The sequence below is a fragment of the Ambystoma mexicanum genome, chromosome 10 (assembly GCF_040938575.1).
Source record: "Ambystoma mexicanum isolate Mex_15411 chromosome 10, UKY_AmexF1_1, whole genome shotgun sequence".
NCBI classification, from domain to species: domain Eukaryota; kingdom Metazoa; phylum Chordata; class Amphibia; order Caudata; family Ambystomatidae; genus Ambystoma; species Ambystoma mexicanum.
The window spans coordinates 1,596,390,060-1,596,404,254 of NC_090932.1; the positions used below are offsets into that span (position 1 = coordinate 1,596,390,060).

The 14,195-nt window shown below is 45.5% G+C and overlaps 1 protein-coding gene across 2 annotated transcripts in view; it reads left to right on the forward strand.

Annotated features, from left to right (window-relative positions):
- The window catches only part of PI4KA (phosphatidylinositol 4-kinase alpha), a 2,470,135-nt gene that overhangs the window by 1,362,174 nt on the left and 1,093,766 nt on the right, over positions 1-14,195 (forward strand). For both annotated transcript variants that reach the window (XM_069619956.1, XM_069619957.1), the window contains 2 exons: positions 2,125-2,281; positions 3,115-3,242. In XM_069619956.1, the coding sequence (XP_069476057.1) occupies positions 2,125-2,281; positions 3,115-3,242 (285 nt within the window). The remainder of the gene's footprint in view (positions 1-2,124; positions 2,282-3,114; positions 3,243-14,195) is intronic.

The window sequence follows — 14,195 nt, forward strand, 5'->3', positions numbered from 1 at the left end:
CGGGAGGAGGGGGGTCAGGTTCTCGATCCAGAGGTCAGATCCCTCAGCCTTCATGCTTTGCTTCTGAAAGGTTGAGGTATTACGATTGGGACCTCCCTGAAGACGTGATGGAGGTATTGCTTTTGGCCAGACGGCCTGCAACCAAGTCCCTGTACCGTTGCCGATGGAGAAAGTTCTGCGACTGGTGCAGGGTTAAGAATGTGGATCCTTTTTCATGTGATATTCCTTTGGTTCTGTCTTTTTTGCTTTCGTTAGCCCACAAGGGCCTGCAAGTGGGTACCATTAAAGGTTACCTGGCTGCGCTGTCCATATTTAAGCGCTCGTCGGAGGAGTGTTCTTATTTCAAAATTCCTTTAATTTCTAAGTTTCTCAAAGGGCTTACTGATGTGTTTCCGCCATCACCTTTCCAGGTGCCTGGTTGGGATTTGTACCTTGTTCTAAAATTCCTAATGGGTGCTCCGGTTGAGCCTTTACATTCTTGTCCTCTGAGACTGTTAACCCGTAAAACTGTATTTTTAGTTGCGGTCACTTCCGCTCACAGAGTGAGTGAGTTGCAGGCACTTTCAGTTAAGCCACCCTTCACTGTGTTTCATAAGGACAGGGTTGTCCTTAGAGTTCGTCCTTCCTTTCTTCCGAAAGTTGTCTCGGAATTTAATTTATGCCAGAAGGTCATTCCTCCGGCATTTTATCCTCCTCCGCATCCTGGTAAGGAAGAGGAGAGGCTTTTTAGGTTGGATCCTAGGAGAGCTTTAAGTTTGTACATTTCACGTATGTCCCGGGTCAGAGTGGACGATCAGCTCTTTATAGGTTACGCTGGAAGGCGTTTGGGACAGGCTGTTACCAAGCAGACTTTGTCTAGATGGATTATCTTGGCAATTTATGAATGTTACTGCTTGGCAGGTAAGGACCCTCCGGTTGGCTTACGGTCCCATTCTACTAGGGGTATGGCTGCCTCTACTGCCCTGCAGAGGGGCGTTCCTATTCGAAACATCTGTGAAGCAGCCACTTGGGCTTCGGTCCATACATTTGTACGACAATACTCCCTAGTTTCCATCCATGGGCAGGATCTGGCCTTTGGCAAGGCAGTCCTTTACTCTACAATTGATTGGACATTCTAAATTTCTATATTCTAAATTCTTTTTCCCTTCTCCATACGTTGGTACTGCTTTGGGAGTCTGTCATAGATATGGAATAAGTCGGACGACCCAATCCCCTCGAAGAACAAGTTACTCTCTTACTTGGTAAAGTTCTTTCGATGGGATGGTCTGACAACGTTTTCCATATCGCTCCCTTCCTACCTGCCCCGCTACAGAATTCCTTATGCGATTGCAGCTTACGTTTCCGCAAGCTTTCTGTGGTCATACTGGCAGTACTTTGGTGCCAAACGTTCTGGGGGAAAAAACTACATATGAGGCTACGGGCGTCGTGCGTCCTACTTATATCATCCGGTGGCGTCGGCTCGACGGAGGCCCTTGAGGACAGCATATCGACGCAGGACGCAGACGCCGAAAATGTCCCGAAGCAGCACAGCTGTGGTGATTACTGTCATAGATATGGAATACGTCGTCGGACCATCCCATCGAAAGAACGTTACCAAGTAAGATTGTAACTTGTTCTTCTCCAGCATGGGTCTGGCATGGATTCACATATGAACGCTTCCTCCTTCGCCTCTGGGGCTCTTCTTGGTTCATACTGCCACTCTACGGGCTTTACCAGATCTGAAGATGGGCACCAGGGGTGGAGCTTTGGGAGACTGTCATTGGATGGGGCAGTTTGACCCAGAGGACTGTGATTGGTGTAGAGGCGAAATGCAGTTTTCATGCTAAAGCAAAATCGCTTTACGTTTTTACTGAGGATTCCCAGCCTGACGACGGGGAATATTCATGTGCATGTGAATCCATGCCAGACCGATGCTGCAGAACAGGAGTTAGAGGTAAGTAACTTGTTCCTTCATTGATGATGCTAATGAGTTGGGTTTTATTTTCGTAGGTCTGATTCCTCTGCTCTGATGCCTCTATTCTGTTTCGTCTGCTCTTGAAGTTGAAGCTTCTTTGTTTATCCTTACTTGACTTCTCACTACTTCCAAGTGCTACCTTGCTTATTAGTGTAATTTGTCTTCTGCAGGTCGCAGGTATGATAGATTTCTCAAAGGCCATGAGCAGGACATCAGACTTGAATAAGTTTATGATCAAGCAGCTTAACGAATCACTGGAACCGGGGAACCCTGAGGTGTACACGCAGGCAATGTTCAAATTGACGGCAATGCTAATCACTTGCAAAGGTGAGTGAGGGCTAATGGACTCAACTGCAGGGGTCGGTTGTGTACGGTGTGGAGTGGTTTTGATAATATTTCATTGAATGGCTTGTTCTTTATGTAGGAAGTGTAACTTGCCCCGCCCTCTCCATTCTGTCCAAAGGCGGCAGAAGACTGCTTCAATAGCCCCCAACCCCACCAATCCACTGAGAAGCCAATTAGATTGAATGACTTGTGATCCATCCAGTCAAAATGGCAAACATTCCAGCCAAGCAAAGTATACATTATCCCTCATTCTTGTTGCATGGAATGTTGTTCAAAATGCTGTGTTTGGCTGCATATGCTAGGACATGCAGGACACTCTAATTCATTGGCAGAAAGGGATTTATGTCCATTCTGCTTGCCTTGTACCTGCTGTGTGGTTAAAAATGTGCGTAATGCTGTGTTGTTGCGGTAGGATCAGCAGAATCCAGGGGATTTCACAGTTTTTCCAGGTGAAAGAAAATGTTTCTCTGTCCTGCAATGAACCAAACGAGCACTTGTGTTGGCTCACAGCATCAAGAGTAGTTATCCTCTCTGGCATCATGTACTCTTCCAGATGGTAACTCATTGAGCACAGAGAGGCGACTCAATGCCTAATGAATTCAAGTAATGCAACAGTCCACCAACTAATGGGCAGCTGTTCACATGAAACAAGTGACATTATACACTAAATGGTTGAAGGTGTCTCTCCCGACCCAACGGTGACCTCTACACTTACATTGGCATTCCTGAATTTATTTCAGGGCAGGAGTACTTCTGTGCATTCATTTCAATTCTGACCATTGTAAATGTTTAAGTGCTGAATGTTTGTGTTTCAGACTGTGATGCCCAACTCTTGCATCATCTATGCTGGGGCCCACTGCGCATGTTCACTGAACATGGCATGGAAACTGCTGTTGCTTGCTGGGAGTGGCTGCTGGCTGCCAAGAATGGGATAGAAGTTCCGGTAGGAAAACATCAAACTGTTTCTGTTGAATGCTGGGGGTTTATACTGCTAGAGACTTGCACTTGGGGGGGATTGATCGCCATTTCTGTCATGTTATTTCTGCTCAGAATATTTCTAGTTACTAACAATTAGAAGTGGATTTGACTTGCAGGTTTGTTGATATAGGAAACTTAAACAGGAGTTTGCAGACTTTGAGAATGCCTTCATCTTTAAAACAGGCATGCAATACGACAATTTCTTCTTCTTAAAGTGGCCATACTTTTAATGCAGTGGTGCACAACGTATTTTGCCAGAGGGATGAATGTACCTTACATGCTGCCTATAGGGTCCGAAAAGTAAAGGCAGGGTTAGGAGGCATGGCACGGTAATCTGACATGGAGTGCGTGGCAGAAGGCACCCCATCTCAAATTTTAATTTAACGCCTGGAAAGAAATACGTATTTCAGGTTTACTTGTCTTTATTTCTAAATCCCTTGTTTCTTGAAACCCTACCAAACTGCAGAGCCTCCTAGCCAAACAGCATGGCCCTGGTCCACCTATATTCGCCCCCCCACCAATGTCATGGGCCCGGTCTCCCTACCCCCCCCCCCCACAACAGCACAGACCTGGTCTGCTCATATACCCCCCCACAGCCCCTCTGCCTGTCCCCATATCAACAACATAGTGTTAGGACAGTTTTTCTGAAGTCCAACTAAGGCTTAGTAAAACCATTCAACTGAGACAGTACAAGACTCCACTCTTAGTATATGGTTATACCGCCTGAGTATATGGTAGTGTAGGCAGGGCAGCCATGCATATCTTAGGAGGCAGAGAGGGCTGTAGGTAGGAAGGTACAACGAGCTTGTAGTATACCAAGGGTTCAACAGTAACACTGATAACCAGAAGTATTATACAAAAAATAGAGGTTTATTATAAATACAAGTTAGGCCAAGATAAATCTTGGGGGTAAGTACTTGGTCATAGAATGATAAACACATTATAAAAACACAACACAATGCTTGAAGGTACACAGACCATAGCATAAACCTTTTTTTGAAAACACATTTTATTGATTTTTACAACAAACAAAACATAACCATCACACCCGACATTTTCAATAACAAGATTCTTAGCGTACGTTTGCGTGTTATTTATTCCTGTCTTCCCCCCTCACCCCGCTTTAATTCGAGCTTCCACCTCAGTTCTTCAGACTTCCCTTCTCTCAGGGTTCTTCCCCTTCGCCGCTCTCAGACATGTCATATTCACTGGAATTGGCATGGGAGGATCCCGACAATCTGGCTACCATTTGTCTCCATGCTATCAGGGGCCCACTTCGTTATCCTCACCTCTGCTGGCTGCCTCGTACCATACTGCTGTCTCAGCGTCTGCCCATTTCAGAAGGTCGTTCCACCATACCTCTTATCTGGGTCTTTGGCCTGCTTTCCAGCTCATGGCTATTCTCCTTTTGGCCAGAATGTAGGCCAGGTGCCTGAGTTTGGACACGTGTTTCAGGTTGCGTGGCCTAGTGAATCCCCACAGCACGCATGCCCTCACGGATTCCACATCTAGGTTGATTCCCTTTTCAGATAGTCGTAGCTTAATTTCCTCCCAAAATATTCCCACCTCCAGGCATGCCCAGAACATATGGATCATCCCGGCAACCACCTCCCCACACTTGGGGCATTTTTGTACATCTGTACTCCCAAATCTGGTGATCTTTCAGGGGGTCTTATACGCTCTATGGGTGACATATAGCTGAATCTGCTGCAGCCTCGCATTTCTCGACACCTTTTTATGAAATCTCTGGACTCTTTCTCATTGCCCGTCTTGCATAGGTACTCCTGCTTCCTCTTCCCAGTCCTGTCTGAATTGGAGCAACACCTTATCCACTATAGACATCACCAGTTCGTAAATCCGGGATGTTTCGTGCCCTCCCACCGAGATATCATACATCGTCTCTATGGCAGTATCAGGTTGTTCTGCTAGTGCTATTTTGGACCACGCTAGGTCTGCCGGCTCCCAGTGTTTGCGGATCCCTTTCCTCAGTTGCTCATCTACCCCGCATAGCGCCACTAGTGGCGCCTGCGGGGAGCATGGGATTGGGTTTCCCATTACTCGACACGCTTTGTGCCATGTCATCCAGCCCAGTTCCAGCAGTCTTGATCGCCCATGCAACTCTAGTTTGGGCAACCATATCAGTTCTCTTAGGAAATAAGGGTCGCATTCGCCCCTCAGCAATCTAGATTCTGCTGTCTCGTCTTCCGTTAGCCACCTAGCAACATATTGTAATTGCCCTGCCAAGTGGTATATCTCAAATTCCGGCAGGTTTATACCCCCATCTATCGTACGTATTCTGTAATTTCCATAGAGCCACTCTGTTTCTGGAGTTGTACCATAGGAAACCTCTGCATAAACTCTGGAGTTTAATAAAGAAGCATTGTGGCAACATGTGTGTGGGATATTTGTGAAAAAATGTAGTAGCCTAGACAGGACCACCATCTTAAGCAAGGCCGCCCTCCCCACCATGCTGTTCTTGATACCTTCTACTGCCTTCTCCGTGTTATATTGGTGCTCGTCTATAGCCGTGTGATATATGTTAATCCCCAGGTATCTGAATATTCTGGTCTGCCAAGCTATCTGCAGGGTGGGTAGGTCCTCCTGTGGGACTTCTCTGTACCTTCCCAAGGAGAACATGCACAATTTTTTGGGGTATACTGCTATGCCAGAGAAAGTCGCGTAGCGCTCCATCACCTCCAAGATGTATTGCAAGTTTTCCTCTGGGTGCAGCAGGTAAAGCAGCATATCCTCTGGATACAATGATATCAAGTGCAGTCCCCCTTTAGTGTAAACCCCTATTACCTCATACTGCTGTCTTAGGTAGATCGCTAGTGGTTCTAGTGCAAGGATGTACAGCATCGGGGACCATGGGCAGTCCTGTCTCATGCTTCTGCTAAGTTGCCATTTATCTGAAATTATTGCTCCCGTTTTGACCCTGGCTGTTGGGGAGCTATACACCATTTTCTCCCATCGCAACTAACCTAGTCCCATCCCGTATCCTTTAAAAGCGGCCATCATCCAAGACCACCTTATGGAGTCAAAGGCTTTCACTGCGTCTAGCGGCACTTCTGCTATTTCACTTGGGTCGCCATGCGCCTGTTCTATGATGATGTAGTGCAGCCTCCTGTGGTTCTCAGATTTGCTTCTACCTGGGACATATCCATTTTGATCGGGGTGTATGAGTTTGTTTATTACCCGCTTACGTCTGTTCGCCAGCACAGCCGTGAGAATTTTACTGTCCTGGTTTAACATGGATAGTGGTCTGTACGACCCACAGTCTGTGCTTGGCTTGTCAGGTTTGAGGTGTGGAATGATTACCGCCTCCCTCAGAGATTCAGGCAGTCTCCCTTTCTCAAAGGCCTCGTTTAGCATTGCTAATAGTGGGGGAGCACTTCTTGTCTATACGTTTTGTGGAATTCGCTAGGGAGTCCATCTGTCCCAGGGGCTTTGCTCGTGGGCAGATGTATTACCACTGTCTCTAATTCCTCTATTATGATTGGGGCATGTAGGTTCTTCCTATCTTCCTCACTCAATTTAGGTAAGCCTATGTCTTCTAGCGTCTCCCGAGTCTCCTGCTCTGCCGTGTCTCCTTTGTCTTCATAAAGGAGTTTGTAGAATCTAAGGAATCCCTCGTTCACATTCTCCTGGGTTGTTCCAGTCTTGGCACGCTTCTCCCATTATCTCTCTAATTGCTGGTCTTGGTGTCTCATTCTTATTTAGCCATGCAAGCAGCCTCCCCCTGCGTGTTGTCTTTCGATGTATTTCGTATAATTCAGGTTGCATAACCTCTCCCAGAGCCCGCCACATGCCTGTTGTAATTGACCTATATGTTCGGCATCCTCCTGCGAGGTGCCCCCTCTTTTCATAATTACTTCTAGTTTCTTTTCTGTCTCCTGTAGCTCTCACGCTATACCCCCTTGTACCCCTCTAGATTTGGATATGGCCGCCCCCTCACTATCATTTTAAAGGGCTCCCATAGGGTACCTTCTGACTCCACGCTTCCAGTATTATTTTCGAAATACCCAATTATCTCCTCCCTTAGGTCCTCTCGGAATGCGGTGTCCATCAGTGCCTCGGCTCTGAGCCTCCATGTTGGGATCCTAGCTCTGGGGGGCTGATGTCGCCACGCCAGGACCAAGGGGGAGTGGTCCGATAATATTCTCGCCTTGTACTCTGAATCTATCATTTCCCCCAACAAGTTCTGGAGTGGCTAACATGTAATCCAGTCTCGTGTATAGGTTTTGTGGGACGGCGTAGTGTGACTAGTGCCTATCTTTCGGGTGTTGCTGTCTCCATATGTCTTCCAGCCTAAAGTCTCTCAGCAGGGCTTGTAACGTTTTCGCTGTGGGGTGGGTGTTATCTAGTTTTGTCTAAAACCAGAACTTCCTATTACTAAGCAGTAAGCCAAAATGCACTCCTCTAGAACCTAAGTTCTATAACTCATTTACCATGTTAGTGATATAGGTTTAATGAATCATATCAAACTCAATATTGATGTATATTACCACATAAACATCAATCAATTAAATAGTACTTCTTCCATCCATGTAAAGGATTATTATACATAAAGCTTTAGAACAGGTGGACCAGAAATATCGAAAAAAACATTAGTAACAATTTTAAGTGATAAGGTTTGTTTTAATTAACCCATCATCTCTTATACTTTTCAAAATAAAATGTTCAAACAAGGATGTATCAACAAACAAAAAGTTATACACATTTGTGCCACATATCATGAAACTTCATTTAGTCATGAAATCATTACTGTGCGTCGTAGCCAAGCAAACAAATTCCAGTGTAACCGTTAAACACAACTTTTCATCTGTGTGCAATCCCCATCAGGGAAAGGTGTGTAGGGGCTCTTGTACATAAAGACAGCTCCCTCCAGGGAAGCCCTTTTGTGGATGTTGCAAAAATAACCAACGCGTTTCGGATCCTATAGATCCATCTTCAGGGTGGGGCTTCACTGTTATTGCGATCATATAGGGCAAAAGTAGTTTATAATTCTTTCTGAATCTTCCTCTGTGGGGAATTTAGAAATAACAAGTGTTTTAATCTATTTGTCTAAAATAGTTGATTACCAAGGATAAACTATAAGTTTAAATATCACTGACCTCTACCGGAAGATAGCTGTGGTCCGGGATCAGGACCTAGTCAGAGGAAAGTACAACAGTAACTAGAAGCTAATCATCTCATTTGTGTATTTGAATTACCCAAGATAGTAGGGTACTAAGTTGACATGTTCCAATTACTCACCCAGTCTTCAGAATGTAACTTCCAGGAGACTGAGGCGGCAGAAGGTGACACCAGAAACCCTAAAAAGTTAAATTTAGTGTCAATTAGAACTTAACTGAGAGTGCAACCTGGTAAAGCAATATTGTGGCTAGAGACAGATCTCAAGCCAGGATATAATCACAAAGTGGGCCGATGCTAAATCAAAATAGTTTATGGATGTGTGTCCAGTGTACATCAATGTGTCCGCATACCACGAGCGACTTCACGCGAAGAACGCTCACGGAGACTGAAGGAAAAGTGGAAAGAGGCTCACCTGAAAGGCGGGGCTAGGCGCTCCTTGCCGGTTGCTGCAGTGTCCGCCAGCCGAGTGTCGGTAGCAAATGTCTACTCAACTGCCGGTAGCGTTCACTGTAGTCACGGCAACCTCACGCATGCGCGTGAGGTCCGTTCGATGTCGGCCATGTTGGATTGGGCGTGAGTACGCCAAACTGTAGTCATGGCGTCAAGCCACGCCATTTGTCTAAGTAACTTCGAGTATGCATGTGTAGACTAATATTGTTACGAAGGACTCCAAGTTCTAGGGGTATCCGGCTTAATTGAAAGTAGATAGGAAAGCGCGAGTAGATTGATCTATACATAAGAGTCTATCCGTAAGGCGAGCCCGTTATACAAATCGTACTCGGCCATACCAAGTGTTTTCATGAGATGCACTCGATGTGAGTGGGGGCATCCACGCGGCACAAGCAGTAACCGCGGGGTGCCCCCATCTCGCATCCGGGAAATTAACATCCACTAGGGATTTAAATGGACTTTTACATCAGTCATAAATGTTGTGGATAGTAAAACAGGGCCAAAACAAGGTCGTGTTAGGGGGGACCATTACTTCCCATAAGACTCAGTCCTTGGGATTATTAGAATAGAACAGAGAGAATGTGAGTGGGGGCACCACCGCGGCACAGGTCTGTAACCGGGGCGTTCCCCCATCTCACATTCATAACAAAAAGACTAACTAAGGGTTACATGGTGACCTAGGATTGTCGCTCTTCAGACTAGCACTGGACATGTTAAGTAGAAGGAGATCGGTCAACAAAAGCTGTTACATCAAATGGTCAATAGATGTGATACAATACAGCAGCATTTAAGAGTTATTCATCATCAAGTATCAAAAAACGTGCACAATTAAAGCATACAGAAACATTTCTATAATCCTGCTCTTCCTAGCCCATTGAGATGGGTGAAATTCATAAAAAACACATAAGGTCAAACTCTGAGTTCATGCCTCGGGGGTTCAGAGAGTCCAAAAGTTCAATCCACAGTATCTCACGTTGTGCCAATTTTCTTTGCACGTCACTCCCTCTCCTAGCCGCTATAACCTGTTCAAGGATGACACATTGTAGTTGCGCCACTGTGTGTCGTGCCTCTAAGAAGTGAACTGCCACTGGGGATTTCAGGCTTTTAGTCCGAATATTGGACTTGTGCTCAATCCATCTAATTTTGGCTTTTCTAGTGGTCATACCTACATAGTAGAAACCGCATGGGCATTTTAATGCGTAGACTACATTTTGGGCATCACAGGTACATGAATGGCGTAGCTGTATATGTTTGCCTGAGTGTGGATGTGTGATATAGTTTCCCTTAATGATGTTGCCACAATGTTGGCAATTGTAGCATGGAATTGTTCCTTTGTGCTGAATTATGGTGCTGGAAGAGGAAATCTCTGCTTTATCCAGACTTTTGCGTAAAGATTTGCTATTTCTATATGCAAATGTTGGTGGTTCTGGGAAGAGATTTTGCAACTGTGGATCCAGTTGTAACATTGGCCAGTTCTTCTTGATCGTTCTTTTTATTCTCGTGCTTTGAACCGAATAAGTGGTCACATATACTAATGGTTCAGCAGGTTTGGTGGGTTTAGGAATCAGTAGTGTTTCTCGGTCGATGTGCCTGACTTTTTCTGCAACCTCGGATATCAAAGTCGGGTTATACCCTCTCGTAGTGAATTTAGTTCCCAATGTTGTGGCCTGGCGGTCGTATTCTGAGTTGTCCGAAATGTTCCTCCTGTAGCACAAAAACTGGCTAACGGGTACGCTGTCAATCGTATGTCTAGGATGGAAACTTGTAGCAAGTAAGAGACTGTTTCTATCAGTTTGTTTAGTGTAGATCCTAGTCTCCAATTTCGCTTCTGACACATATACTTCTACATTGAGGAAATGAATAGTTGTTGTGCTTGTCTCTGTTGTGAACCTAATGCGGGGATTCATCCCTTTCATCATTGTAAAGAATTCATCTAATTCCTCTTGGGGGCCTGTCCAAATGCCGAAGATGTCATCGATGTACCTCCGATACAATGAGAGATGTCCCATCCACCTTGGTGATGTTACGATGTGTTCATTTTCTATGTAATACATAAAAGCATTAGCATAGCATGGGGCCATAGCTGCTCCCATGCTGGTGCCTGATGTCTGGATATAGTATCTGTCTTGGAATTAAAAAAAATTGTTACTGAGAACCAGTTTCAAGAGGGTGAGGACAAATAATATGTCGCCTTTACATATATCGGTGTTAAGTATGAGCCATTCGATTGCCTCAAGTCCGGCTTCGTGTGCTATGTTTGTATAAAGAGACGTAACATCCATGGTAAAAAGTATGTCTCTTACATTCACGAATTGTGTGTCTTTCAAAAGTTGTAAAAAGTGCATTGTATCCTTCACGTATGTTGGTGTTTCTTGAATCAAAGGTTGGAGAATTTTGTCCAGATATTGTGCAAGTGGTTCCAGAATACTGTTGGTGGCTGCTATGATCGGGCGTCCTGGAGGTTTCATCAGTCTCTTATGTATTTTCGGTAGAATGTACATCACCGGCATGATTGGATGTCGATTTTCAAGGAAGCGTCGCGTTTTGTCAGAGATGAGTTTGTTTTCTTCCGCTTCATCTAGTACATTTTTGATTAATGTTCGCACTGTTTCTGTAGGATTCATAGGGACTTCCAAGTAAGTGTCCTCATCACCCAATTGACGTTCAATTTCATCAAGGTAGACTTGTTTATCCATTAGGACAAGGGCTCCCCCTTTATCTGCCGGTTTAAAGATGATTGTCTGATTGTCTAAAAGGTTTCGTAATGTCTGACGTTCTATTTTGGAGAAATTCCCTTGAGCATTAGTTTTAAATCAAATCTTCTTGAATTCACCCACTACTGTTTTTTCAAAGGTTGACAGGATATGGTTTTGTATAGGTGGATTGAAAGTGCTTTTTGGGTTAATCTCCAAAAATGTGTGTGGTTCTTTGTCCGTAGTGTCCTCCTCCAATGAATTGAAGAACACTTTCAGCTTCAAGTTACGCATCAGTTTAGAGAAATCGATTTTTTCGCGTAAGAGGGTACTGTTGTTCTCGGGAACAAACGACAAGCCCTTCTTAAGGACTTGCGTTTCCATCTTCGAGAGACGATAAGATGAAATATTGACTATCAGGGTTTCTTCGACCCCTTCTTCCTCTGCAGATTCTTTCTTTTGTCCTCTTCAAACTGGCTTCTTCCTAAAAAAGCCACAGCGTCTTTGTTAGCTGGATCGCTTGCAGAGGTGCTTGATGGTCCAGATGTGGCTTCTGCCGCTTGGTCTGGTGTAACTTCTAGTTCAGTACTGGAGGCTTCGATGAGGTGTTCCCAGTCGACGGTGATCCTGTTTTCCGTGGATTATTGTGATTAGGTTTATTTGGATAGTGACCGTAGTAAGCTTGCCAACTATGAACTATATTGAGTTTATAATCCTGTGTGTCCCGTCTGAATTTCCTAATCTTTTTAACCTCTAGTTCTTGCTTATAGCTTGCCAATTTCTGATTGGTTTCCTCAGTTTTGTGTCTGATCTGTCCATTTTGGGGTTCAGCGTGAAATTGAAGTCCCCTCGCCATATAACCGCGCCACCTGGTGAGGGCTGATTTTACTATATAGTGTCTTGAAATATGCCGCTGTATCTTGGTTAGGGGCGTATGTATTCATGATGCACAGTTCTCTATTCACTAGCAGCCCCCGAATCACTACCATCCTCCCATCTAGCTCCACCATAGCCTGCAGCATCTGGAAAGGCACATGTGGCGCCACCCATATGATTACTCATCTGGCATATGCCGAATTTGTTGCTCCTATGGTGGTCCCTCTCCACTTTTTCTTTACCACCTCTTGTTTCTCCTTCACGAGGTAGGTTTCTTGGAATAAGGCTATGTCCACTTTTTGCCTTCTCAAGCACATCATCACCTTATTTCTCTTCAGATAGCTGTTGAGTCCCCTGACATTCTAGGTTACTATTCTAAGGTCTCCCATTATCATCCTTGTCCCGTCCCTTCTCTCCCATCCCGCCTCTGTCCTTCCTTATCCTCTGTAAGAAGCGCTGCTGTAGGCACGCACATGTGTAAGCTCGTTTCCCAACTAATAACACTACAAATCCCACAACTCCCCTCCTTCCCTTCGCCCCTCGCGTCCCCATCTCCCCAAACAATTGCCCAGCTCCATCCTGGATCTCAGGCTACCCTGCATCTAGCCCTTTTCCAGGTATGACCGGTACTCAGTACTCAGCAGGGGGATACTGTCCTAGGAGTATCCCAACTAAACTACCTCCAGGGGGGGTAGGTAGCATGTCCTCGGTGCTGCCTCCTGCCCTGCGCTGACTTCTCCTTGTAAAGTGGCGATATGGTCCAACCCATCATTCCCATATATGCATTACGATAATATAGTCCCAGTGTCTTTAAGTATGCTGTACTTATCACTTTTTAATCATATTCTTCCATCTCGGCTCAGTGTTTGCGGGGCACCCATTCATTTCTCTGTCACTTTCTCCTCCTGCTCTGCGGTGCCCGCCGGACAATTCCTGGAATCCAGCCATGTAGTCACGTCCTCCGGTGATTAAAAAAGCAGAGCTTTATTCTTTAGGCGCACCTTCATTTTTGCCAGGTATAGCAACATGTACTTCTAGCCCGCTTAATGTAACCTTTGCTTTACGGCACCATAGTTCATTCGCTGTCTTTGAACCGTGAGTGTGTAGTCTGGATATGCGGTGACAGTTGCCGATTCCCTGCTGATTGTACCTCCCTTCCGGAAGTGCTCCAGGACCTTCTCTCTGTCTTTATAATTCAGGATCTTTGCGATGATGGGTCATGGTGGGGCACCCGGCGGCGGTTTCCTGGTCAGGGCCCTGTGCGCTCTTTCCACTGCAAACCCTTGACTCAACACACCATTCGTTATCTCTTGCAATAGCATGTTTTCCTCCCCTTCCGGAAGCCCTATTATGCGTACATTGTTTCTGCGGGCCCGTCCTTCCGCTTCTTCCACTCTGTTTTCAAGATTGTGCATCTGCTGTTGTAGCACGTGGACGTCTGTTGCGTTAGTCTTGCATGAGCTTGTGTTATCCTTCACTGCCTTTTCCAGGGTCCCTGTGCGTTCAGCCAGGGCTCTAACATCTTGCCGTAATAGATTCACATCCACCCTCAAAGCATCAATTTTGAATTCTAGTGCAGTCCTCAGGTCTGAGTTGGCCGTGTCCATCCTGCTTCCCATTGATGTTTTCAGATCTGCTATGGTATCCAGTATCTGCTGATTGTTGGGTGCCATCTTTTCGTTTTCTCTAGTGTTTTGGGCCCTTCCGCTGGCCCCCTTCGTCGCCTGTGGTGATTTGGTGAACTCCTTGATGGTGGGTTGTTT